Source organism: Tiliqua scincoides, chromosome 1, assembly GCF_035046505.1.
Source record: "Tiliqua scincoides isolate rTilSci1 chromosome 1, rTilSci1.hap2, whole genome shotgun sequence".
Lineage (NCBI taxonomy): Eukaryota > Metazoa > Chordata > Lepidosauria > Squamata > Scincidae > Tiliqua > Tiliqua scincoides.
In genome coordinates this window covers 131,115,076-131,140,687 of record NC_089821.1, presented here as the reverse complement: position 1 = coordinate 131,140,687, position 25,612 = coordinate 131,115,076, and the positions used below count along the sequence as shown (strand labels likewise).

At 41.9% G+C, this 25,612-nt stretch overlaps 1 protein-coding gene across 1 annotated transcript; it reads left to right on the top strand.

Moving 5' to 3' along the window:
- The first annotated feature begins 11,492 nt into the window (after nucleotides 1-11,492).
- Nucleotides 11,493-25,090, top strand: LOC136651666 (SH3 domain-binding protein 4-like). The gene is made up of 5 exons (XM_066628310.1): nucleotides 11,493-11,572; nucleotides 14,096-14,348; nucleotides 15,415-17,768; nucleotides 22,200-22,388; nucleotides 24,148-25,090. Exons 2-5 carry the CDS (start codon nucleotides 14,231-14,233, stop codon nucleotides 24,370-24,372), a joined length of 2,886 nt encoding a protein of 961 aa, XP_066484407.1. The 5' UTR covers nucleotides 11,493-11,572; nucleotides 14,096-14,230; the 3' UTR covers nucleotides 24,373-25,090.
- Nucleotides 25,091-25,612: the final 522 nt, after the last annotated feature.

Here is a 25,612-nt window from a genome sequence, read left to right as displayed (position 1 = left end):
TTCTTCAGTCTGTTTTCTCAATTAAAAATAGCATGTTGCATCTTTGTCCTTTGGAACAAGCTGACTTTTCAAGCAACTTGCTTTATGTGACCCAGCTTTCCTGTCAGCAGTTCTAGAATTTTTCTTGAAAGAATCTAAGCTGGTTGGAAAGACATTCCTGTTTGTGTACAAGTTGAATTCATACAGAGAGGAGGAGTATCTATAATTCATTTTCATTTTTCACCAGCTCTTTTTCAGTGATTTCCACTTCCAGTTTCTCTACTCTGTCCAGGAAATAGCACCTTAAACTTTAGGTTTTGTCACAAGAGATTGAACCAGATTTCTATGCAAAGTTTCATAGCGCAGATTTGTTGATTATTAGGTTCGCAGTATTCTTGCATGCTAGTGAAACAATTTCCATAGCATGCCTATGGAAATTCCATAGCATGCCTGATTCTGATATCAGTCAGAATCTAGGCTCAGTGGCATATCTAAGGTATGGCAGGTAGGGCACATGCCCTGGGTGGCACTTGAAGGGGGCGCCATTGAGAAGCAGCTTCCTGGCCAATTCTCAACTTCTGCCAAGCCGCTGCAAACCTCCAAGCACAGCGCTGTACTTGGGAACCTTCAGCAGTTCTGCAGAAGCCAAAATTTGGCCAGGAAGCTGCTGGAAAAGGAATGGGGGGGGGGGCAGCAGCCACATTGCAAAGCCTCTGCTCCCCTCCAAACCCAGAAGTAACATCACAGCATCACATGACATGATGACATTGCATGACACTGTCACTGCCCCAGGCAGTCCCTGGATATGCTTCTGCCTAGGTATTATATTGAATAAGATGTTTGATAGTGGTGGAGGAACACCCTTGAATGTTGTGCCGTAAAAGAGTATAATGCAGACTGAAGAGCCAGGACTGTTAAATTAACTTTTAAAAAACTGACTTTGACTCTGGTGCTCGCCGTTCATTCTGATATTTTTTCAGAATCATGAAGCACCTATTTAGTCAATCCATATGTGTGTTCCACAAAAGCTATAGATAATATACTATGTGAGGTAGTCTGGGTCATCCAAGAATTGACGTGTAGTATAAATGTTCTTACTGTTTTTATATGGGCAGACTTGAAGCTGGAAGTCAAAAAGCAGAGGAATAAGTGCTGTATGATTGCTGCATATTGGCTAACCATGCAAGCTAGGTATTACCTAAACTACTAGTGTACTCTTCTTCTTTTCCACCCTCTGCCAAAATCTACATAAATTACAGTTCTCAAATATGTGTTCGCTAGTAGCATATGAAGAATTGAGAATGCCATAATTTCTTCCATGAAACCGCTATCCTTGGGCCAGAGGTTTCTCTTACTTGAAAAGGATGATGCTGTAGGGTAAGCTTATCAAGACCCAGGTTTCTACCCTGCTGTGCCTTTTTAGTCCCTAAGGCAGTGGTTCTCACTCCTTTAGCACCAGGATCCACTTTTTAGAATGAGAATCTGTCAGGACCCACCAGAAGTGATGTCATGACTGGAAGTAACATCATCAAGCAGGAACATTTTTAACAATCCTAGGCTGCAATCCTACCCACACTTACCCAGGAATAAGTCCCATTTACTATCATAAGAATATACATAGTTGCTTGTTAAGGTACAGGTCTGTAACATTTTCCCTAATGCAGTCACATCCCATGGTAGCATCAAGTCTAATATATTAAAAATTGAAATGAATTGGGACCCACCTGAAATTGGCTTGTGACCCACCTCCTGACCCACAGTTTGAGAAACACTGCCCTAAGGTATATGTAGTTGTTTCTTTCCTTGGCCTGTCAGGATTATGCTGTAAGTGAGCAAGGTTAGAGATCTTCTGTATGAGATTCTGTCTTTTCTCCCAAATATAATAAGCATTCCACTCTCTAATGGCCTACCTGATTGAGTGGAGAAGGGGGGGACGACGGGAAATCTGCAAGATATAGTGAGACTTCTTGCCAATTAAGGTGGGATTTAGATGAGCAATAATGTTCCAACAGGCTCTCTTTGGAAGAGAGTATAGTGAATCTAACCTCACCATTAGATCTGGATATTAAATGACTCTAACATCTTGAATAATATGATAATTACAGTCTCTATTCTTGGACTGGAATCTTAACACTGCCTCAAATTATGTTGTGTTTGTGAAGTCTTGCTGTTAGCAGATTGGTCTTGAGGAAAATGCTTTTTAATCTCTTAATTTGTCCCACTAATTTTTAATGTAAATAATTTTGTCTCTTGATTTAATGACTGTTGAGCATGCAAAGGTTTTTGTTGCTCTTTCCTGTTCTTGTTTTGGTAGTCACCTGATTCTATTGTTTTTCCTGCTAGTCAAGACACTGGCATTACATCTTTGCTGTGCATGTGGCTCTCATTCACTAAGCAACACTCCTAGCAACCTTACAATAGCACTTTGTGCATGGCATCGGCTGCACAGTTAAATGGACTAAAGTTGCATAAACAGTGTTATCACATTGTTCAGTACAGCATGTGAAGTAGCATCCACATGATATTGTATCAAAGGAGAGTAGTTTTACATTGTCTCTTCTGGTGGAATAAATGAATGACAGATGAGCTTTCAGTACCGATTTGCAGGAGAGAAAAATATTTTTTCTTAACCAAAAACTGTCTAATCTGAAATATGGTGTGTGTCCTCCTTCTCTCTCTCTCTCTCTCTCTCTCTCTCTCTCTCTCTCTCTCTCTGTGAGTGTGTGTGTGTGAGAGAGAGAGGTGCAGCTCTTCAAAATACATTGCATTGGAACAAAGTGGCACTTAATCTGCATAATGTGTTTACACTCAAAGGCACATATGTTCTGCTACGTACTAGCCTATGCAATCATAGGCTGTTATGTGGCTTAGGATTTTGTGTTGCTTAGGATACTTTGAAACTGGGGATCTGAAAATATCCAGCTGCCAGAGTCACATCACTCAATTCTGCTCTTATGGTAGTGCTGGAAAGGGTCAATTCTAGAAAATATCCATTTTGTACAGAAAATAGTACAATAGGAGAAACATTTTTGTGTTTAAAAAAAAATGCAACTGCTTGTACTCTGTCTTTCTCACTCATTGGCTGAGCTCTTAGTGGGAACAGTTCAGCGCAGCAGTCACTTCATTCAGCAGCCGAAGAAAGGTATTTGGGGATGGAAGGGATGGAAAAAGGCGGATTGTGGACCTGATGTGGCTTTGGGCTGCAGTTTTGGGGAATGCTGGTTTAAACTGCCCAAGTGGTGTTGTGTATTTATAGATAAGGCAACTACTCTTGAAGTAATTGAAATCTTATGTACAGGATTGTGGGCTCCTGTCCTTGGATAGCTTTGTGATGATTCCATTTGACAGAAGCTCTGCATCCCATCATTGCAACAGATATGGTAGAAGCAGCAACTGCGTAGTGGTGGTGGTGGTGGTGGTGGTGGGGAGCCAGGTTGATAATCACTGATGCCCATTTCCTGTGTTGATGACAGATTAACATGTTGTCACCATGCATTTCATAATTCTGAAAGCCTTGATCAGTTTAAGAGGAATGCTTATGAAATGCCACCTTGCCTTTTACAGCCAGGTATTGCCATTAGCATGATAACATTCTCTCCATTTGGTCTCTGTCTAGTGCAGCCATTTTCAACCACTGTGCTGTGGCACACTGGTGTGCCGCGAATGGTTCCCAGGTGTGCCGAGAGAATTTGGTGGAGGGTCATTTATTAATAGATCCATTGGGGATACGAGCCCCCCACCAACAGCCAGGTGTGCCTTGTCAATTGTCCAAAAACCGATGGTGTACATTGACAATTTTAGTACCTTGTCAGTGTGCTGTGAGACGAAAAAGGTTGAAAATCACTGGTCTAGTGACTGTGGCACTCTTATTAGTGGTCTGATGGTTGCAGTAATTAATTGTCAAATGAGAACTTGATCCTTCAAATCATGCATTTGGGGGATACTTTTTTCTCCTTCCAGAGATGTTTATAACTTTTGTTTAAATTTAAAAATTAGAGGGTGCAGTTTTGTGAAGCTGTCTTGAGTTGGATCATTGGTCCCATTTAGCTGAGTATTGTCTCTTGAGACTGGCAACCGTCTTGGCTCAAGTCTTGGGCAACAGTCTTTCCCAGCCTTGTGACTCAAGATTCTTTTTTTACAGTAGAGGGGACATCAAACCCCTAACATTGTATATGCAAAGCCATAACTCTGTAACTCAATCACTGAGCTATGGTGGCTGTTTGGTTTGAAAATCAAGTGGGCAATCTTCCAATAATTCAGGTTACTGTGCTCTGATTCAAACTTTATGCATTCCTTCTGCAAGGAATGTAGCAGTGCTGTGTCCAGTGCTGTTACACCGAATAAATTACAGCTGTTTATCTAGTTCTGTGGAGACATCGGTATTGGCTATGAAGAAAGCAAGAATACATTTTGAATTGAAAGTTGGTTCAGCAGGCCAGCAAAGTTTGTTGCAGCCTCTTTAAACCTAACCTCTGTTTAGGTTTAAATACACTGTTTTGTACTGAGATGTTTTAATAGTTTTTTTTAGAGGAAAGATAATTATCCTACAAGAACTGGATATCACTTAAGATGTCAATTTTGACTGAGTTTAAAACAGATGCCCTTTCTTCTTATTGGTTCCATTTGCTTAAACATTGCAAATGTTTATATCTGCAAGACATTTCAGATACAAATGTTCAGAGTGACAGTAAAATGTTGAAAGGAAAGTTATAGCTTCATGAACTAAAAAAAGTGGTCTAGGCAGGCTGTGGTGTTTGAGGTGGCATGACCTTTCCCAGATGGGCTGGAAAGATGGGATCCCGTAGTTGGCAACCTTCAGTCTCGAAAGACTATGGTATCGCGCTCTGAAAGGTGGTTCTGGAACAGCATCTAGTGTGGCTGAAAAGGCCGATTCGGGAGTGACAATCCCTTCCACACTGGGGGCAAGTGCAGTCTGTCCCTGGCCTGTCTCCCTGGCTATGGGCCTTCCTTCTTTGCCTCTTAGCCTCAGACTGTTGGCCAAGTGTCTCTTCAAACTGGGAAAGGCCATGTTGCACAGCCTGCCTCCAAGCGGGCCGCTCAGAGGCCAGGGTTTCCCACTTGTTGAGGTCCACTCCTAAGGCCTTCAGATCCCTCTTGCAGATGTCCTTGTATCGCAGCTGTGGTCTACCTGTAGGGCGCTTTCCTTGCACGAGTTCTCCATAGAGGAGATCTTTTGGGATCCGGCCATCATCCATTCTCACGACATGACCGAGCCAACGCAGGCGTCTCTGTTTCAGCAGTGCATACATGCTAGGATTCCAGCACGTTCCAGGACTGTGTTGTTTGGAACTTTGTCCTGCCAGGTGATGCCGAGAATACGTCGGAGGCAGCGCATGTGGAAAGCATTCAGTTTCCTCTCCTGTTGTGAGTGAAGAGTCCATGACTCGCTGCAGTACAGAAGTGTACTCAGGACGCAAGCTCTGTAGACCTGGATCTTGGTATGTTCCGTCAGCTTCTTGTTGGACCAGACTCTCTTTGTGAGTCTGGAAAACATGGTAGCTTCTTTACCGATGCGTTTGTTTAGCTCGGTATCGAGAGAAAGAGTGTCGGAGATTGTTGAGCCAAGGTACACAAAGTCACGGACAACCTCCAGTTCATGCGCAGAGATTGTAATGCAGGGAGGTGAGTCCACATCCTGAACCATGATCTGTGTTTTCTTCAGGCTGATTGTCAGTCCAAAATCTTGGCAGGCCTTGCTAAAACGATCCATGAGCTGCTGGAGATCTTTGGCAGAGTGGGTAGTGATAGCTGCATCGTCGGCAAAGAAGAAGTCACACAGACATTTCAGCTGGACTTTGGACTTTGCTCTCAGTCTGGAGAGGTTGAAGAGCTTTCCGTCTGATCTGGTCCGGAGATAGATGCCTTCTGTTGTAGTTCCAAAGGCCTGCTTCAGCAGGACAGCGAAGAAGATCCCAAACAAGGTTGGTGCAAGAACACAGCCCTGCTTCACGCCGCTTCGGATGGGATAGTAGATACTGATGGGATAGTAGATACTGATTCCAAGACTTCTAGAATGGCTGGCGCTAAAAGCCATTTTTAAAAAACACAGTTACTCATCATGAATTTGTCGGAAACTTTAATGTATGGTTTTCTGTTGAACATTGCCTGGAAAAATTGAATATGAACAGATCTGTATTGGCTGTTATTGGTGTGAATTTGGTCCTTTTGGATGAAGAATGGAATGAATGTGGATGTGCATGCATTATACGTATATGATTCACTCTGTATGGCTCCTCATCCCATAATGTCACTGAGCAGACTGTATTCTTGTTCCCATGGAGGATGTTCAAGCTACATCCTCCTGGGTTGTGCTACTTCAAAGTGCAAGTGAATGTTTACATCCCTGAATACTTCTCCATAGTGTAAAAAGAAAAGATTAACATATTAGGAGAAAGGATAAGGTATAACCTTGCTCCCTGATATGTTAGTTTTTTGTGTTCAGGGTATGTTTTATTTACAGGTGTACTCGTTCTTGTGAACTTCCACTTGCAGTCTGAAAGTGGTCCAGCTATGTGCAGATTTACCACCTCACTGAGACTACCCTCCCATGACTCATACAAATGTTGTGATGATTAGTATTTTCTGGGGGCAGCCAGAATGCCAGTTCTCGGTGTGTAGCCTAACCTAAGGTGAAAGTTTTTTTCATTTAAAATGTTTTTATTTACAATTTTTATTCCACTTTTCACATAGCCAAAGCAACTTTGAACAGTTTAAAAAACAGTATGAAATCCTCACTCGCACACAATCTGACCTAAAGCCTATGAAACAAAATCAGTTTAAAATCAGTCATTCCAGCAAACAGCAGAAAAACACCAGCATTCAACCCACAAGAGCACAGTGGAACAGTTGGGTTTTGTAAAGCTGGAAAGGAGGGAACATTCTTGCAGGAGGGAGTTCCAAAGCTAACTTCTTCAGTGGGGAAAGGCTTAGCAGTAGCCATGATTCGTCTGATCAGATAAGCCTCCAAGAGTAGCTAGAGCTGCTTAGATTATCAAAAGGAAGGTTGTCTGGCATTCAAAGCCATAGCATTATATTCATATGTCTATCACTATTAATATGTAAATTACAATTCATAGCACAATGAATCTCAGGGAAAAGGGACCTTTTACTGGAGATAGTTTGATAGTTTCAAAATGCTATTAAAGTCTGTTCTGTGGCCAAAGTCTTAATACAGGCATCCGCTGCTTAATAACCTTTCACTTAACAACAACTTGCATATATGATGGTGGTCAAAGCACAACAAAGAGGTTCTTAATGAGGCAGTCAGGACTCCCATGGGCTGCAGCAGAGTGTCTGTTTACACAACAAAGAGGCCCTTAATGTGAAGAGTAGCCTGTACAGCCAACTAGTTTCTGGCAGGGAGTGTCTGTTTACACAACAAAGGCACTAGATTGGGCTGAATGTTGGCTTAACAAGGGGGATTGGAGAACTCATTTAAGTGGTGTATTGAGTTCACCACTCACAGTGTCACCACAAATAGTATCATTCAATGTGTTTTAAAAACTGGGGGAAACTGAAAACAGACTTAATCTAGATCAGGGGTGTCAGACATAGGGTCTGGGGACCTGATGCGGTTTTTAACCCTCAGACTCTCAGTGGCTAAGCAGTGCTGTGATGTTACTGCTGTAAGGGCAGACACATGAAAATGGGCTCTCCTGTATCCTGAATAATGACATCACTTCCAGCCCCCAGCAGGCCTCATGAATGCCCTCTGTATGCAGTGAGTTTGACAGCTCTGATCTAGATATTTCATTAGCACCAGGAGATATTTTCAGAGAGACAGATTAATGAGAAATTTGGATAGATGAGCAAGAACTTTGCCCATGTTGAAGTTGGAACTATCAAGAAGTGCATGAGTTACTATGGTTGCTTTATGTAGGTGTTTTTAACCATATTCTGTAAAGAATAAGGAAAAAATGTATCCTAATTTCAGAAGAGAATCATGTTCATGTACTAACCATGATCATCTTCCTATGACCCCCTTATGTCCTCAGTTTTGTTGAGAAGATATATTTGGCTAACTGCATCTATAAGCACTTATACTTTGGGTAGAACCCTGTCTAGTGCTTCCTCTGCAAATGAAAAGAACAGGAATCCTAGTGGAACATTTCTTTGTTCATAGCAGAAACTTCCATGGAAAGAGCTCCTGACAGTAGAAGCAGTGGTCAGAATGCCACCTCTTTGTTTTTAATTTACCTGATTACTGCACTTTCATTTCTTGTGACTTCACTAATTTCTGTCTCAATGATGGATGTGATCTTTGTTAATTGAGGCATTTTATTTTTGCATCTTGTTGCAAATTGCAGTAAGAAATGTTTAAATGAGATCAGTTTCAAAAACATTTGCAGAGTTAGATCATTTTAAAATTGGGTTGTATCACCACATAAGAGCCACGGGTCATCAAATAGAATAGTGGTTAGGAGGAGAATTAGAAAGGACATAAAGGAAGTACTTCACATAGGACATAATTAATCTCTGGGATTTGCTACATCGAGGTGTGGTGGTGACCATCAGCTTAGATGGCTTTAAAAAGAGATTAGACAAATTCATGGAAGACAAGTCTATCATCAGCTACTAATCGTGATGGTTTTACGCTCTCTCCAGGATCAGTGCAATATACAGTACCTCTGAAAACCTAATGCAGGGGAGCAATGGTGAGAGACGGCTATGCGTTCATTCCTGCTTGTGGGCTGTTCAGAGGAACTATTGGACTACTGATGAAAACAAGATGCTTACCTAGATGGACCTCTGGTTGGATCCAGCAGGGCTCTTCTTCAAAGAGAATAGTTCCTTTTTAAATGTTCTTTTTAAAAGAGAGACTTGCCAAAGCTGGAACTTTATTTTTTTTTAATTAGTTTAGATACAATCTAGTTTTTAAAATCTTTGAGTTTTAGCCATCGTGTTACACCAATTTATTTCCATGTATTGGGTTCACCTTGTGCAATTCTTCCTGTTCAAATCATCTACTACTTGGAACAAGTATTGAACACATTTTGCTAGCCAAAACCACCAAACCAATTAGGCAGAATGCTGTTGCTTATTCCAGGAGAGTTCCTGCCTCTTTCATTCTGTTGTGACTCATTTTCAGAGGAAGGGTTAGTACAGCTCATACTTTTGAGTACTTTCTTGACTTGTGCTGCTGAAACCCTAGAATAAATGAGTCACCTCTTTGGCTTGTGATGACACACTTGTCTTTTTATGTCAACAGTGCTGGAGTAAATATTTTTCTACTGCTGTCTTTATCTCTGACACTTGTTAAAAAGGTTGAGTCCTTCAAACTTCCATGCTTTAAAATGTTTTTTTCCTAAAGAAATTGGTTCTTTAAAAACTGATAAAAAGAGACAATTTGATAGCTGAAACAGGCTTTTATGATATTAATCCTTTTGGGCTTTTTCTGATTCCTTAATCTCTAGCACCAGAAGGAATACTGATGGTCTTATTCTGAAATTTTAAAATCGGTAGTATTGGCAACCTTCAGTCTCAAAAGACTATGGTATCGTGCTCTGAAAGGTAGTTCTGGCACAGCGTCTAGTGTGGCTGAAAAGGCCAATCCGGGAGTGACAATCCCTTCCACACCGGGAGCAAGTGCAGTCTGTCCCTGGTCTGTCTCCCTGGCTATGGGCCTTCCTTCTTTGCCTCTTTGCCTATTGGATTTGTTCACTCTGAATGCCATACTCTGTTTTGCTTAAAGCATTGAAGGTGCCAAACTGTAATATTCCATGTGTAGAAGGTAAATGTTTTAGAATAGTTAAATTTTTAATCTTTGATTACAGCTAATTAGGAGACAGAGTTGTTTTTTTTAAAGCAATTAGAGGTTTTTTCTGGAGACCCTCCAATCTTTAAGTGTAGCCTTCACTTGTGTGAAGTTTTGAAAGTGTTGGCATGTTGTCGGGACATCTGCTGTCTTACAAGAACAGGTGGGCTGGGGAGTTTGGGGGAGAGTCATTTATTAGCAGGGTCTTTCGGGGATGTGAGCCCCTCACTGGCAGTGCTGTATGCCTTCTCAGTTGTCAAAAACCTGATGGTGTGCCTTGATAGCTTTAGCACCTTGTCGTAAGATGAGAGAAGTTGAAAATCCCTGAACTGGTTTCTGCTTCCTGCTAATTTCTTTCTCTTGCAGATATTTTCTTCCCTCTGCATGCCACAAGTGGCCAAGACTTGATTAAAGAGTTGTGTGGGGAAGAACCAGTCTTTGGGGTATAGGAGCTAGTCACCACTACCTAAGAAAATTACTAGGTTATGGAGTGGACCAGGCTGAACAAATTTAGAAGAGTTACATGGTTTTACAAAACTGAAATGTATGGGTCCTGGGGCCCAGCCCTACTGTGGGACTAGCATGAGAACGAGCATGAGTGAGGCCCTCCACCCGTGGCCTTTTCCAATGTCCAGACCCATCTCTGGCTGGTGCAGCCTCTTTCTTCCTATGGCCTCAGAGCCTGCAGTGGGAAGGGAGTTACTTCACTCACAGGCCTCTTCCACTGCTTTGGGCACATCATCCTGAGGGTGCAGGTTTCTCCATGGTTGTTGGCTTGGAGGCCTGACCAGCCTCTGGCCTCTGTGTGCCTTCCCTAGCCCTTTTTAAGCTGCTTATCACTTCCCACCTTAACTGCACCATTTGCCTTTACCTTTTCTGTTGCCTTGGGCCAGTAGGCAGCCCTAGAGACTGTTGTTGGCTGACTATAGCTTCTTCACCCCATGCCTAGGGCAATGCTTCACATGTATCTCGGGCTGCCTACTCTACCAGCCACCTATAGGAGTGGTTGCTTGTGGTGTCACACAACAGGCACATTGGCTTGAGCATTGGAACCTCAAAGCATGTTGTCCTTGGGCCCAACTTTGCCTGTCAGGAGTGGCAGCACAGGCAGCTCTCCACCGCCTCCAGTATAGGAATCCTCAAGAGTCTTGGGATGAACATGACCCAATATGGAGAAACACCAATACATAGCCCAATTCAATGGAAATAATGTTCATAGCATTGTGCAAGGCTGCTGCATTGTGGAGGGTATCTCCTTCAACTGATAATTGGTTAAAACCGGTTTGGGATATAGCACCAATGACTGTTGGCTTATTATAAGTTTTATGGAAGAGCAAAATTCTTCAGATATGTTTGTTGAAAACTGGATTCTTAGTTTAGAACAAGAAGTATTAAGATGCTATTCATCCTCTCATTTATTGTAGGTTTAATTTTAGAATTGGTGAAAGTGAGTTAAGTATCTAGGGTGTGTGTTGTGTTGTACATGTTACATTTATAATAATGTTCACTAAGTTTAATGGGTCTTGCTTCCTAGATGTGCTTACCATTGCAACCTCAAGTCTTTCAAACATTGCTCCAGGCTGAAATCTTTTCCTGCTGCTCTGGTTATCAGTGTCTTCCAAGCAGGTGACAGGACTAACCTTTATTCTTACAATCCTGGTTTGCATTGCCACGTTTCCAGACAAATGTAAATGATGTGGTTTCTTTTTCTAGTTTCCTTTCCAACTAGGCAGTGCAGAGGAAAGCATATGAACTTATAGTACAGCCATTTTCAACCACTGTGCCATGGCAGACTGGTGTGCAGTGAATGGTTTGCAGGTGTGTCACAGGGGTTTGGGGGAGGGTTACTTTTTAGTAGGGCCTTTGGAGCATGTGAGCCCCCACCAACAGCGTGGAGTGCCTTGTCAATTGCCAAAACCCTGATGGTGTGCCTTGTCAATTGCCAAAACCCTGATGGTGTGCCTTGACAATTTTAGTATCTTGTCGGTGTGCCGTGAGCTGAAAAAGGTTGAACATCACTGTTATAGTAGGACAGCATCAAGGATCATAATCTTCTGGCATGTTGTTTTGTATTGTGTCATTGATGAAATCAAGTAACTTCTTAACCTGATCCCACTTGTAGTGTGCTTCTTTGAAAATTGCCTCCCCAAATAATTTTCCCTGACAGGGGAAAGATTATGGGTATGTATAGTAGCAACAAAATGCATTGGGAGAAGGACACATTTCAACAGAAAATTGTATGAAGGGAAAAAGCTAATTAGTTCTTCTCTGCAGATCTTTCACTTCAAGTTGCAGCTTCATCAGCTGTATTGTATTAAACAATATTTTAAACTGCATATGACATGTATTTTACTCCATCCATAGCCTGGAGGCAATTTACCACAATACAGTTAGATTAGTAAATACATTCTGTTCAAAGGCTAATCCAATTCTTATTTCAAAGCCAGCTGTGTCATTAATTGGGATAATCCTTATTTCATTTGGCAGAATTCTGAATTGGATTGCTTTGTAGATTCTGACAGCGCCGGGAGGCAAAACTGTTTTAACTTCATTCAGAGCTGTATAACTTCATACATCAAACAGCAGTTGAGAAAAAGGAAATCAGATGTCGTCTTCCACCATCACCCCATTTATCTGCTGTCACAATCGTGGACATTTCAGTACACTTGTGAACTGGTAAAACAGGCAGGCAGTACTTTCTCCATGTAATCATGCATTTGGATGCTGGGATAGATGGAGCAAACAGCCCAAAGTGACTACATGAAGATGGAGTATTAGTAATTGTGGTTAGCTCCAAACAATTAGAGTAAGTGCATTCATGGTGTTTAGGGGTACAGTGTTGTGTTTCAGTTGTGTCCCAAATGTAAATTAAATCATGAGAGGGCATTTTAGTTTGTGATGCTTTTTGGCTACTCAGTCCCTGGTTTGCTTTGGTGACAAGCTGCTGGAAAATGTTCCTGCTCTGTACTTTGTATTTTCACTCACAGAATTGAATTTCTCAGTTCTACTTTATCTAAAATAAGTCTAAGCTGCAGTTCAAAACTAATAGGAGGAAAGCATGATTCACTAGTGATGAAAAATATCAAGGGAGTGATCAACCCACCCCTAAAATAAATCTGTCTCTTTGGGGAGGCATGCTTTGTGTTGTACAAAGTAGATGACAGGTATAGGAAGCACTTCCACTGAGAACTTTAGATTCTTGTTTCTTAATCTCTGATTTGGTTAAGAACAAATAGAGATCATCCTGGTACGGTAGCTTGAATGCAGTTTTAACAATGGAAATATCACTTAATCCATGTTAAATCCATGTTAAATTTTCATGGACTGCGATGAACTGCTCACTCTCCAAGTGTACAAAGCTGTAGTTGGCAACCTTCAGTCTCGAAAGACTATGGTATCATGCTCTGAATGGTGGTTCTGGAATGGCATCTAGTGTGGCTGAAAAGGCCAATTCGGGAGTGACAATCCCTTCCACACTGGGAGCAAGTGCAGTCTGTCCCTGGTCTGTCTCCCTGGCTATGGGCCTTCCTTCTTTGCCTTAGCCTGTTGGCCAAACGTCTCTTCAAACTGGGAAAGGCCATGCTGCACAGCCTGCCTCCAAGCGGGCTGCTCAGAGGCCAGGGTTTCCTACCTGTTCAGGTCCACTCCTAAGGCCTTCAGATCCCTCTTGCAGATGTCCTTGTATCGCAGCTGTGGTCTACCTGTAGGGCGCTTTCCTTGCACGAGTTCTCCATAGAGGAGATCCTTTGGGATCCGGCCATCATACTTTCTCACGACATGACCGAGCCAACGCAGGCGTCTCTGTTTCAGCAGTGCATACATGCTAGGGATTCCAGCTCATTCCAGGACTGTGTTGTTTGGAACTTTGTCCTGCCAGGTGATGCTGAGGATGTGTCGGAGGCAGCGCATATGGAAAGCATTTAGTTTCCAAAGCGTTCAGTGTACAAAGCACTGCATGTGTATTAATATGATGTTGTGAGGACAACAGCCCTGCAGGGTGAGCAAGTAGTATCATCCCCATATTGCATCTAGGCAGGTGAGGCTGAGAGGGAGTGACTTGTCGAAGGCTATCTAGCGAGAATTCATGGCAAAGGCAACATTTGAACCAGGGAAATCCTGACATGCACCTCACTCTTCTAGCCCCTATGCTACATCAGCTAAAGAGCCCTAAAGAAGTCCTGTTGCTCAAAGTTACCAAGGTTGTTGTCAATAAAATGTGCCTAGATTGTTCAGAATAAAATGCTTTTAATTTGAAAAATACACATTTCTGTAATCTTAATTGCGCAGTAAAGTAGAAAATGCCTCAAGAGTAACCATACTTTTAACTTTCCTTTTTTAAAGATTTTTTCCTTTGCTGACTGGTTTCCTAAGCACCTTGGTAGCTAGAACTTCTGAAGGTCAATTACAGAGTGTTTGCCACAACGTTTAAGAGAAGATGGCCTGTTAAGAATCTCAGGGAAGGGCACAGATCTCAAGATGGCAGCCCAGAGAATCCGTGCGGTGAATGCCAGTGGCCTCCCACGGTGCAAATCAGAGGGGACGCTCATTGATCTGAGTGAAGAATTCTCAGAAACCAGCTTCAGTTCTGTCAAAGGTGAGATTTGTATCTGTATTATGAGAGCAAATGCAAATCCCATAAGAGAAGATATCTGCTTGCACATCACATGGCTGATGTGAGTTCAAAGACCATGCCAATCACAATCTCTGCTGTCCATGATCAGGAATGGCTTCCCAAGCCCATAGCAGACAAGCTGTAGTTTACAATAGTTTTCATTTTCTGTCTACCCTCAAAACTCTCAGTACAGAGGCCTCCACAAGTAGAGCTGTAACTTATAACTGTAACTATGATTTATCCATGCCAAATCATATTTAGCACAAGCCATAGTTTATAAAACCTATTGCTGATTCTGGTTTGCCAGCCAGTCACAAACATGATTAAGAAATTTTGATGAAGGTTTTAACTAAGGTTTGCCGTGATGTCTGAATAGAAACGTAGAAAAATATGAACACATTTCTTCAGGGCTGTCCCATCCAGACATTAAATGCTCCATTTAAGACTAATTCCTTATTTTAAATCTATAGCACGTACTGCCAGCTACCTTTCAGCACAGCAGAATGAGAGAGAATCCAAAAGGATGGGAGGAAGACACAGGCCAGCAGACCCACTTTTTCTATTGTTGGGTCTTTTATATTTGGCTCTATGTTAGATTTGGATTCCCAAGTTATGTGAGAAGTATAAGAGTAATGTTGTGCTTGTACATGCAAGATACTTTTCAGCATTTGTTGTACTTGTAGCTCCTTTATAGGCTGGATAAGTTCATGGTCAAGGTCATTCCCAGTAACACTGATTTTCCTATTGTGCTCTTGGCGCAAAGCTGCATCATAGCATTTTCTTGAGGGTTTAGCCATGCATTAGTCATCACAAATGAGGATAAAAATTGTTATGAAAACATCCAAGAAGACAGTGAGCTGTATGGCTCTAACCAAAACCAAATGGTGAGGAACCTCTGGGGACTGGCAGATTAGAGTGGCTGTTGAAAGAAGAATGTGTTTGTGATTTTAAGAAGGAAGCAACTGTGTTTCAGTGGAGATATGTGCAATACTGCCAAATCATGGTTTCATTTGCCATTGCTCATGATATTCTGCTTTTTGCTTTGCAGTGCCTTCTCCTAGTGCCTTGATGGTAGACAATCCTACATCGTTTGGAAATGCAAAGGAAGTTGTAGCAATCAAAGATTACTGCCCAAATAACTTTACCACCTTGAAGTTCTCCAAGGGTGACCACCTTTATGTCTTAGATACCTCAGGAGGTGAGTGGTGGTATGCTCACAATACCACTGAGATGGGCTACATCCCATCCTCTTACGTCCAGCCTGTAAACTACCGCAACTCTTCATTAACGGACAGTGGAATGATAGACAATCTGCTTGAAAGCTCTGATGAAGGAGCCAAAGAGCTTGATCTACTTGGGGACTGGACAGACTTAAAATGGAAGGTAGCCAAAAACAACCCTTTTTTGAATAACATCCAGGCTAATCCTTTTGTGAATGGAAATGTACAGATAATGCCTGACAGGGACAAGGAGAGTTCCCGCCAAACTACTTTGGATTTGTTACTCTTTGACACAGGAGTGCCTGCATTTACAGGGTCTAGTTCTGCAACAAATAGCAGTGTAGGCAACCACCTCGATGACGTTCCATCCATGAATGGATTTGAGTTTGAGCAGCCAAGCAGACGGGACAATCCTTTTTTCAGAAGCAAGCGCTCATACAGCTTGTCAGAACTCTCGGTACTCCAGGCAAAGTCAGAAACTCCAGCATCATTGGGCTTTTTTACTGGGTTGAAATCTCCTACCCCTGAGGAATTCCAAAGCCGGGAAGACTTCAGAACTGCATGGTTGAACCATCGAAAACTGGCAAGATCTTGCCATGACTTGGATCTCCTGGGCCAGAACCCTGGCTGGGGACAGACGCAACCTGTGGAAACCAACATTGTTTGCAAGCTGGATAGTTCTGGAGGAGCTGTTCAACTTCCAGATACAAATATTAATATTCGTATTCCAGAAGGACATGTAGCTCCTGGGGATACTCAACAGATCTCCATGAAGGCTCTGTTGGACCCACCTTTGGAGCTCAATAGCGACAAATGCAGTACCATCAGCCCTGTGCTGGAGATTAAGCTGAGCAACATGGAAGTTCGAACTTCCATCATACTAGAGATGAAAGTTTCAGCAGAAGTTAAGAATGACATTGTGAGTAAAAGTATAGTAGCGGTGCAGTGCCTGCGAAGTGACACAAAGGAAGGTCCGTATGCACCAATTCAATTAAGCTGTTGCTATGGTGACACAATACAGGTTCAGTTGGAGAACCTGGAGCCTTGTATGTACATAGCAGTTGTAGCCCAAGGGCAGAACATTCTATATCCTTACACTGTTTGGGATTACATTGGTAAAAAAATCACAGTGGGTGTCTATGGTCCAAAACACATACATCCTTCTTTTAAAACAGTGGTTGCCATCTTTGGACATGATTGTGCCCCAAAGACATTGTTGGTAAATGAAGTGACACGTCAAGTACACTGTGTAGCACCTGTGGCACTGCAGTTGTGGGGTAAACATCAATTCATCCTGGCAAGGTCACAAGACCTGAAGATTTGTATGTTTTCAAACATGACTAATTATGAAGTGAGAGCCAATGAGCAGGCCAAAATTGTGAGAGGCTTCCAAATGAAGCTGGGGAAAGTAAGCCGCCTCATCTTCCCCATCATGTCTCATGATCCGAATGAGCTGTCTGATTTCACATTGAGGATACAAGTGAAGAATGATCAGGACACCATCTTGACTCAGTTCTGTGTCCAAACACCACAGCCACCTTCAAAAAGTGCCATCCGGTCCACTGGTCCGCGAAGGTTTCTGAAGAAAAATGAGGTTGGGAAAATCATCTTGTCACCCCTTGCCACTGCTGCCAAATATCCCGTCTTCCAAGACCGGCCAGTGGCAAGCTTGAAATACGGTAAATTGCTGAAGACAGTGGTGCGGCAAAACAAGAACCATTATCTCTTGGAATATAAGAAAGGGGATGCCATTGCTTTACTAAGTGAGGAGAAAATCAAGTTGAAAGGTCAGCTCTGGACCAAGGAATGGTATATTGGTTATTATCAGGGTAAAGTTGGCCTGGTTCATACCAAAAATGTGTTAATTGTTGGGAAAATCAAGCCCAGTTATTTCTCTGGACCTGAACTTACCACTAATATGTTGCTTGAGCAAATCTTGAGGCCTTGTAAATTTCTCACCTATATCTATGCTTCAGTGAGGACTTTGCTCATGGAAAACATCAGCAGCTGGCGCACATTTGCTGAGGCACTGGGATATGGCAATCTGCCTCTTGCTTTTTTCTGTCGAGCAGAACTGGACAATGAACCAGAATGTGTGGCTTCTGTGTTGGAGAAATTGAAAGAAGACTGTAATAATTCAGAGAGCAAGGATAGGAAATCTTTCCAGAAGGAATTGATGTCAGTAAGTATTCTCGCTACATGAGGAATGATTGCCTGCTTCTCTTTCACTTTATTGAGTTAAGAGCCTGTGGAAAAAGTAACTAGGGTTGCAGTTCTGTGCAAACTTACTTAGGGGTGGGCCCTTTGAACACAATGGGATTCACTTCAAACAAATGTAGGGTAAATCACTTCAAACAAATGTTCTGTGTTACAATTACTGAATATTACTGCCTTTTTAATAGTCTGGAGTACAAGAAATAGGTACATGAAACAAGAAATTCTTGTTTGTTTTTATAAGGGTTTATAAAACCCTTTATTAATAAATTAATAAATAAACCCTTTATTTATTATGCCTTTATTATTATAAGGGAAAACCCTCTTCGGAGGCCAAATGCTGCCTAGAAAACCTTAAAAAAAAAAAAAAGACAAAATGCATCAAAATCTTGAAGGTATGTACTCCTGCATTCTTCTGCAGAATTGATAGTTAAAGTTAATGGGGTGAGAATACACAGGTGAATCAGAAAATGACTGAGCCTCCAATATAGAGCTACAGGTCACTGAATTACACAAGCTGTAGCTTGTCATGCGTGTTTTCTTTGTTCCCAGCTGCAGCAGCAAGACAAGGATGATGGGGAAAGACCAAATCAATCTGGCCGCCAAAAGAGACAAATTGTAGCACTAAGAGTGCTGCAATTAGAGCAGCAGGAGGGCTTGGTTTGCTATTGTCTTGTAGTTTGGTGTCCTTTTAGGAGACAGATTTTTCTCCTAAAGTTTGGAATTATTTTATTACCAAAAACAAAGAGGCAAAACAATTTTTTTCTGACCAAATTCTGAAGTGTGTACCCCACCATTCTAATAATTTTATTTGTATGTGCAACAAAGCTTGGCAATCTCTATACTAATGAGCCTCCCTTATTTCCCAAGTTTATCTGGTGCCAGTGATACACAGACCCCAGAGCAGCCCTGAGGTAGCCTTCCAGAGACCTCTCATCATCACCAGGCTTGTGAAGGTTCAGCTGGAGTCCTCTAAATGGTGCCCAAGATGGTGGGGCATGTCTGGAAGCAGACAGAAATTTTCAGACTACTTTCCTTGGCCAATGTCAATGCCTGTTTGATGTGGAAAATTGACCCAATCTAGACAACTTTCTAAAATACAAGGAGTAAAATTGGCTGGATGCAATTACTGCAACCCCTCCCACGCTGGCCATACATGAGTGTAGGCCTTTCTTCCTCTTCCCCCTGCACAGTGCAGGTGCTGCTTTATGCTTGTGTCCCTCCACTGTCCCTCCTTCTCCTTCCACAACCTCTCTTGGCCCCTGCCTCCCTGCTCATAGCTGTGTGGAGACCTTCCGGCCCCAAGAACATAGATAGCAAGAGGTAGGTGGCAATTCTGCCCCTTTGCATAAAGTAAATGTGCGTATAAAGAGAAATGACTGTATGAGGCCTTACAGCAGGGCTTTTGTTTTGGTGCTGCTATAGCAGCATTGCAGTTAATTGTAAGAGATGTAATTCCCATTTCTCTTGTGCTTAGTGAGAGTGCTTTGCAGAGTCATGCATATGGGAATAAACTTGTCTCACTCGTTCATGTACAGAAATCTTTGTTGGCTTATGGTGGGCACACTATTGGCACTTAAAGGCTTGTAACCAGGTGTCCAATGTGTCTTCATTGAATGAATGCAGTATAGGACAATGGCAAGGAGAGGGAAAAAGCAATAGGTTCACTATGTTTTAGAACTAAGTAGATGCTTTAGAAATACAGTATCTTTGTTCTGTAACTGACCAGAGCTGAGAGACTATGTCCTGTGATCCACACATGAGATGCTGTGATATTGCTGGGGGTGTAGTCATGGGTTTTAATGGAAGGAGGGAGACTGACTAGCTCTCATGTGCTGAGGGCTATCATTCACAACTTGTGAAATCCACCTCTTTGCTGGAGAGGAGAGGTTGAAGACCTGAATCCTCTTTAACAGAGGAGGTAGATTGATAGAATAGGGGGAGATAGTTTAGTTAAGAGGACTAACTTTCCTTGCACCTGCTGATTTGCATGCCATTGAAGATACTAAGCAAGTTGCCATTGAGTGAGCTGGGGGACTTGGAGCCAAGGAGTGGCTTATCAAGTCACAATGTGTTAATGGATGGGAAGAAGGTTGTGCAGGGGCACCAACCCTTCAAGAGAAACTAACATGGTCCAAGCTTAATTCAGCTGCCTGAATTATGGAGATTTGCTAGTATGCCTTAATAATGCACAGCAGGAACCTCACATGTGCAGAGATGGGAAAAAATGACATAAATTCCATGGCAAGAATTCAGAATGGGGCTCCTTAAACCAGGGCAATTTTAGTATTTTTGAAGTATGGGGGAGGGGGAGTCCTGACTGGCTTGAGGGCATGTCTACCCTGCCAAGAAAAAAAGTTCACAAAGCAATTTACAAAGAAAATCAAATGACTGAAAGGCTCCCTTTCCCAAAAGGGCTCACTGTCTTAAAAAATGCATTAAGAAAACCAGCAACAGGTACTAGAAAAGGCACTGTGATATGGTGAAGAGGGACAGTTGCTCTCCCCCTGTAAGAGCAGCACCACTTGAAAAAGTGCCTCTTTGCTCAGTTAATGGGGATAAGGGATAGAATTTTAAGCTCATTATTCTACCTGCTTTGAGAATCTTCCAAGCTCCACTTGTTTACCAAATTCTTGGGTGAGGAGGGACATAGGAATGTAGAATTGGGATAAGGTGGATGCCTAGAGCATAAGAATGTTAATTGCAGCAGCCACTAGAACAAAAACAAGCATGTGGGGCTCAGATTGGTGGAGGTGCCCCTAGGGTCAAGGTCTTTTGGTTCAAATAGACTTATTTAAATTTGATGGCGAGAAGTTTCAGTGTTCATGCCATGCCTGTTGGGACATCAGCATACCCTGCAGTAGCTATCAGAAAATCACATCTCCCAATGTGGCTTTTCATGGTAGGAGCAGGGAGGAAGAAAGAAGAACAAGGAAGAATGGCTTTTTAAACATGCTCAGTGTTCTTTTGCCATTGACCATGGCTCAAATCACTTGTCTAGTGCCTCAGTGAGAACAGGCAAGTTCTGCAGTAATTGCCAGCTAGGCTGCTGTCATAAGCATGCTGCTTCCCAGTAGGAATGCCAGAAACCACAAATATTGCAACTGACCAGGAAACCTCATAAACTAGGATGCTCTCATGTAACTGGATGGCCCTTCCACAAGGCTTCCCTGTAATCACTGCAGCCCATTATGCCTTGCCATGTTACAGAACACCTGACACCATCCTCTGGAATGGTTCACCACCACCTTTGGTAGAAATGAAATAACTGGATTGCTATGCCTCCGATTAATCCTGGATAGTCTGTACAGAAGATTAAAAAAAAAAAATCACAAAGTATGCATAGCCATGCTCATAAGCTACTTTCCTTGATCCGGTATATAGAAACAAATCCCCCCTCTTATTTTGCAATGTCAACCAAATAATTCACATATAGACAGTTAAATTATGTTTTTCCTGAATTCCTTTGAAGCATGATTTGCATGTTGAGTATTCTTTGGGATGCTTCCTGCTGATTTTTGGGTAAAGGAGACACTTCAGTTAATAATTACTGTAGAAGGGCATTCTTCTGAAGTACGGGAAAGAATAACACAGCAGCAGGAAGGCTAACAAAGTGACATACAGCCTGATGACAGGGGAAATATTTTGAACATATTTGAAGAGATCCATCTGTATGTTTTCAGAATGCAAACAGAATCAGCCAGTACATCCTTAATTTCTTAGTATGTGTCAGTGGGAGTGTGTTCATGATACATAATTCCAGTTAAGAAATCATTGGTAGCCATGTTATTCTTTTAGAAAAAAGCACCCCCCCCCAACCCAACCCTGAGCAAGATTAGTGAGTTTTTCAGAATTCTTCTTCACGCTGGATGTTGTGCATAATGGGGCGGGGGGGAAACGGAGAGAAACTGGGCGTGATGGAAAAGCCTCCAAGCCTTGCAACTGAAGTGCAGGTGGTTTTATGAAGATTTAACTAGATCCAAGTTAGACATACTAAGTTCCCTCAGCCTTTCCTTACAGGGCTTGTTCTCCAGTCCTTTAATCATCCTTGTTCCTCTTTTGTTCAACATCCAGCCTGAAGGAGTGTTCTGGAGAGCTCTAGTCAAGGTATAAGTTCCTCCAGGGAATGATAGTTCCGTTTGGGGTAGCAAGAATTCTGTCTTCCCACATACCTTTCTTAGAGAGCCTAAACAATGAAACAAAAGTCCGCTTCCATGGCTATCATTGTATTGTTGAATGTAAACTGAAGAAGAGCATGGGTAATAATATAGTGTTCCTGTGTCTCCTGATCCTATGTCTCCTGACCTTACTTCACTTACCCCACAAATCTGTTGGTACTTCAAGCAAAGATGGCACCCATAACTGACACAGTATTTTGATTTATTTTGTATGCATTCAGGCCTTACTGAAAATGGACTGCCAAGGTTTGGTTGTCAGACTAATTCAGGACTTTGTGCTTCTGACCACTGCTGTAGAAGTGGCCCAGCGCTGGAGGGAACTGGCTGAGAAATTGGCTAAGGTTTCCAAACAACAGATGGATGCCTATGAAGCCCCACATCGGGACAAGAATGGAGCTGTGGATAGTGAAGTAAGAAAGCATTCATGCAATGTGTTCTGGGTTTGTTGGATGGCTGGTTTGGCACAATAGGCTTTAAAAAAAAAAACCATTTGGTATAGAACTCAGCTACCCTCTTTTATCTTGAATGATGATAAAATCATATCTGAGGTACATGGCTATTTTTGTCATGTGGTCAAAAAAATGCAGCTACTCAGAAATAAATGCACTACTTTTTAAGATGAATTCTTCCATGGCCTTGCATATGGTTCATGTATCACGAACAGTGTTTGGTATGATGTAGCCAATCAGCCCTGGTGCTCACAGTCTGAAATGGAGGAATATATGCCAGCCACATAGAGATTAGATCTCTATTTGGCATGCTCACATAGGCCTGAAGTAGTTTCTCAGCACTGGAAAAGTTGTAGAGTTGGTTCCTGCATCCAGCTGATGATTGCCACACTACATAATGCTGAAATAACAGTTGCATGGTTGAAAGGTCAGCAATACTATAAATAGAAGCCACTTTGCAAATGACATTTGAGTTAAAAGTCAATTTGAAGTACTTAAAATCTAATTTGACAGCATTGTTTCTGGATTCAGTATCATAAGAACATAAGAACAGCCCCACTGGATCAGGCCATAGGCCCATCTAGTCCAGCTTCCTGTATCTCACAGCGGCCCACCAAATGCCCCAGGGAGCACACCAGATAACAAGAGACCTCATCCTGGTGCTCTCCCCTACATCTGGCATTCTGATCATGTATCATGTTTCTTATCATGTTTGAAACTTTCTCCGATATAGGGTTTGTGTAGCCTAGGCCATTCAGGTATTTTTATTATAAGCTCAGTATGTTGTGGTATTTCAGAAAGTCCTATGTTTCCCTTTGGGTGTCATTATCTCCTGAGAAAGGGGCTAGGACTGGACGGTGCTTTGACAATGTACAGGATGGGTGGTTGAGGTGGAACATAACAATGATTCTTTTTCCTTTTAGTTTCCTTTCTTCAGCCCTACAAGGGAAGGAGGAAGGGTGCGGGACGTGCGCACACTCACAGAAACTTCTGGAAGATCTTGCTTGTCTTTTCCAACTTCTTTCCTACTTTTTTGTGTGTGTTTCTCTCTTCAGATCCTTTTCTTGCATCCTATTTTTGCTCCTCTTTTTACTCATCAAGATCATTTTATTGCTGTCATCTAGCCTTTCCACCCTATCTCTCATCCACCTTCATATCTGCAGTCCTCACCAGGGTCTCTAAACAATCTCTCTTGTTCTCTTAAAAGCTTTTATTTTTTTAAAAAAAAACCATTTCCCAAATACAGAGACTTCTCTTTGTCTTCCCATGTTCATCCCATTTCTCCTTGGTTGTAGCAGTGGTGGGGCACAAGGTTGTGGGTTGCTCCTGCACATCACAGGAGATGACTAAGTAAAGGAAAGGAAGATCTGATTCCTAAATGTTTGGGCTGGTTCCCTGATCCAAATCAAGTTTGTTAAGCCCTGGGTAAAAGGCTGCTGTAGGGCTGCAACATGTTCGAAGGTGAATAGGAAAAGGACAGTTGAAGTGTAATAGAGCTACAAATAAATGGTCACTTTCCTGCAACACTGAAACTTCATTAGGGAAGTCTGATGGTATTTGCTTTTGCTGTTATTAGTTTGCTCTTTTCTCCTGGCCCATTTATGTTGTATACTTTGAAGAGTTGGGCAGAACCTCAGAATAATACTCCTAATTTATGGTGTCACGGTATCGTCATGGATGGTACAAAGCTCTTCTGAATTAATGCCAGTTTCTTTTACAGGCAATGTGGAAACCAGCCTATGACTTTATGCTAACATGGAGCAATCAGATGGGCGACAGTTACCGTGATGTTACTCAAGAGCTTCATATTGGTCTCGATAAGATGAAGAATCCTATCACAAAACGCTGGAAGCACCTCACAGGAACCCTAATCTTAGTAAATTCCCTGGAAATACTACGGGCATCTGCCTTTAGCCCTCGGGAACATGACGATTATGCCATTTGATGGAAGATTTGCAATTTTTCAAATCCAGTTGCTGGCTGCTTTTATTATTTTTTTAAACCAATGCTGAGACAGAGAATGAACTGTTTGGAACAGCCAAAGTTTTGGGCAGTGGTTTCTGGGGTCAGAAAACAGATTGCTTTCACTTGTCTCCCCTTTGCAGAAGATAGCCAACACTGTATGATTTTTCTATGCTCTGTGGTTGACAGCTTTTCTTAATCTGTAACATTTAAAATGGAACTCTTTTTAGACATTTGCAAATATCGGACTTCAAAGCTGAAATCACTTTAGGGGAGAACTTAACATTTTTATGTAATATGAGAAACATTTTGGTTCCTTTTTAAATGATCACTTTGATAGCCAGTCATTGGTGTGTATTAAAATGAAGCACACACTGACATTTCCTTGCAAGCATTTGAATTTCTAATGTGTGACAGAACTGTTTATAAATCAGTGTGTTAACCCCACTTCTTCTTGTCATATAATAGTTCCCTGTAATTTGCTGGTATGTTCACCTTTTTGTAAGAAAGAAAATGCACACTTTTTTATTAGCTGACTTTTGTAACCCAAAATTTAGCACTGCGTGTTAGTGTCAAAACAAAGTGTGTTTCACTTCTCTCTGCTTTGGATCTTGATCAGAAAGAACCAGAAACAATTTTAGGTTTTGACACTCTCCTCTCCCCTTTCACAATTTAAGGGAAATAAACCTTAATGGATACCATTTCTGTTCAAAGAGAACATTTCATTTCATGTTTCATCCTGTAACAGGAGCATCTTGGCCATCTCTGCTAGCAAGTGGTTCTTGTTGGAAGTTTACATTTTCTGGATGTATTTAAAAATAGGGAAGATAGTGGTTTTCATATGTTGTTTTTAACTGTGCCATTATTCTGCTGCAGTTTTCAGCTATGAAGGTGAAAAACCTTTGGTTTATCAGTTGTACCACTGAAAGTTGTGCCACTTTCAGTTTGCATGATGGGACAAATGCTCCACAATTCCAAAAATTTGCATATAGAAAACTGGCATGTCATAGAAAAGGCCTAACTTAACACTCTTGTCTTAGCCATCTAGAGATTTTTTTTAAAATAGAAGAGCATTCTCTCATGTGAACATACATCTGTAGTCTGAAGTGTTTTTGCCCAGACACAAACTAGACTTTCCTCTGGTGAAAAGCTTGGTTATGCCATCAGAAATGCTCAGTATGACAGCATTTGGTTGAGGTCTTGTTCAAAATGTTAAAAATCTA

Bases quoted from the DNA above. Each gene is read 5' to 3' on its own strand.
- LOC136651666 (XM_066628310.1), top strand. From the start codon at position 14,231: ATGGCAGCCCAGAGAATCCGTGCGGTGAATGCCAGTGGCCTCCCACGG. The intron at 14,349-15,414 runs GTGAGATTTGTA...TTTGCTTTGCAG, and splicing joins CAGCTTCAGTTCTGTCAAAG to TGCCTTCTCCTAGTGCCTTG. The intron at 22,389-24,147 runs GTAAGAAAGCAT...TTTCTTTTACAG, and splicing joins ATGGAGCTGTGGATAGTGAA to GCAATGTGGAAACCAGCCTA.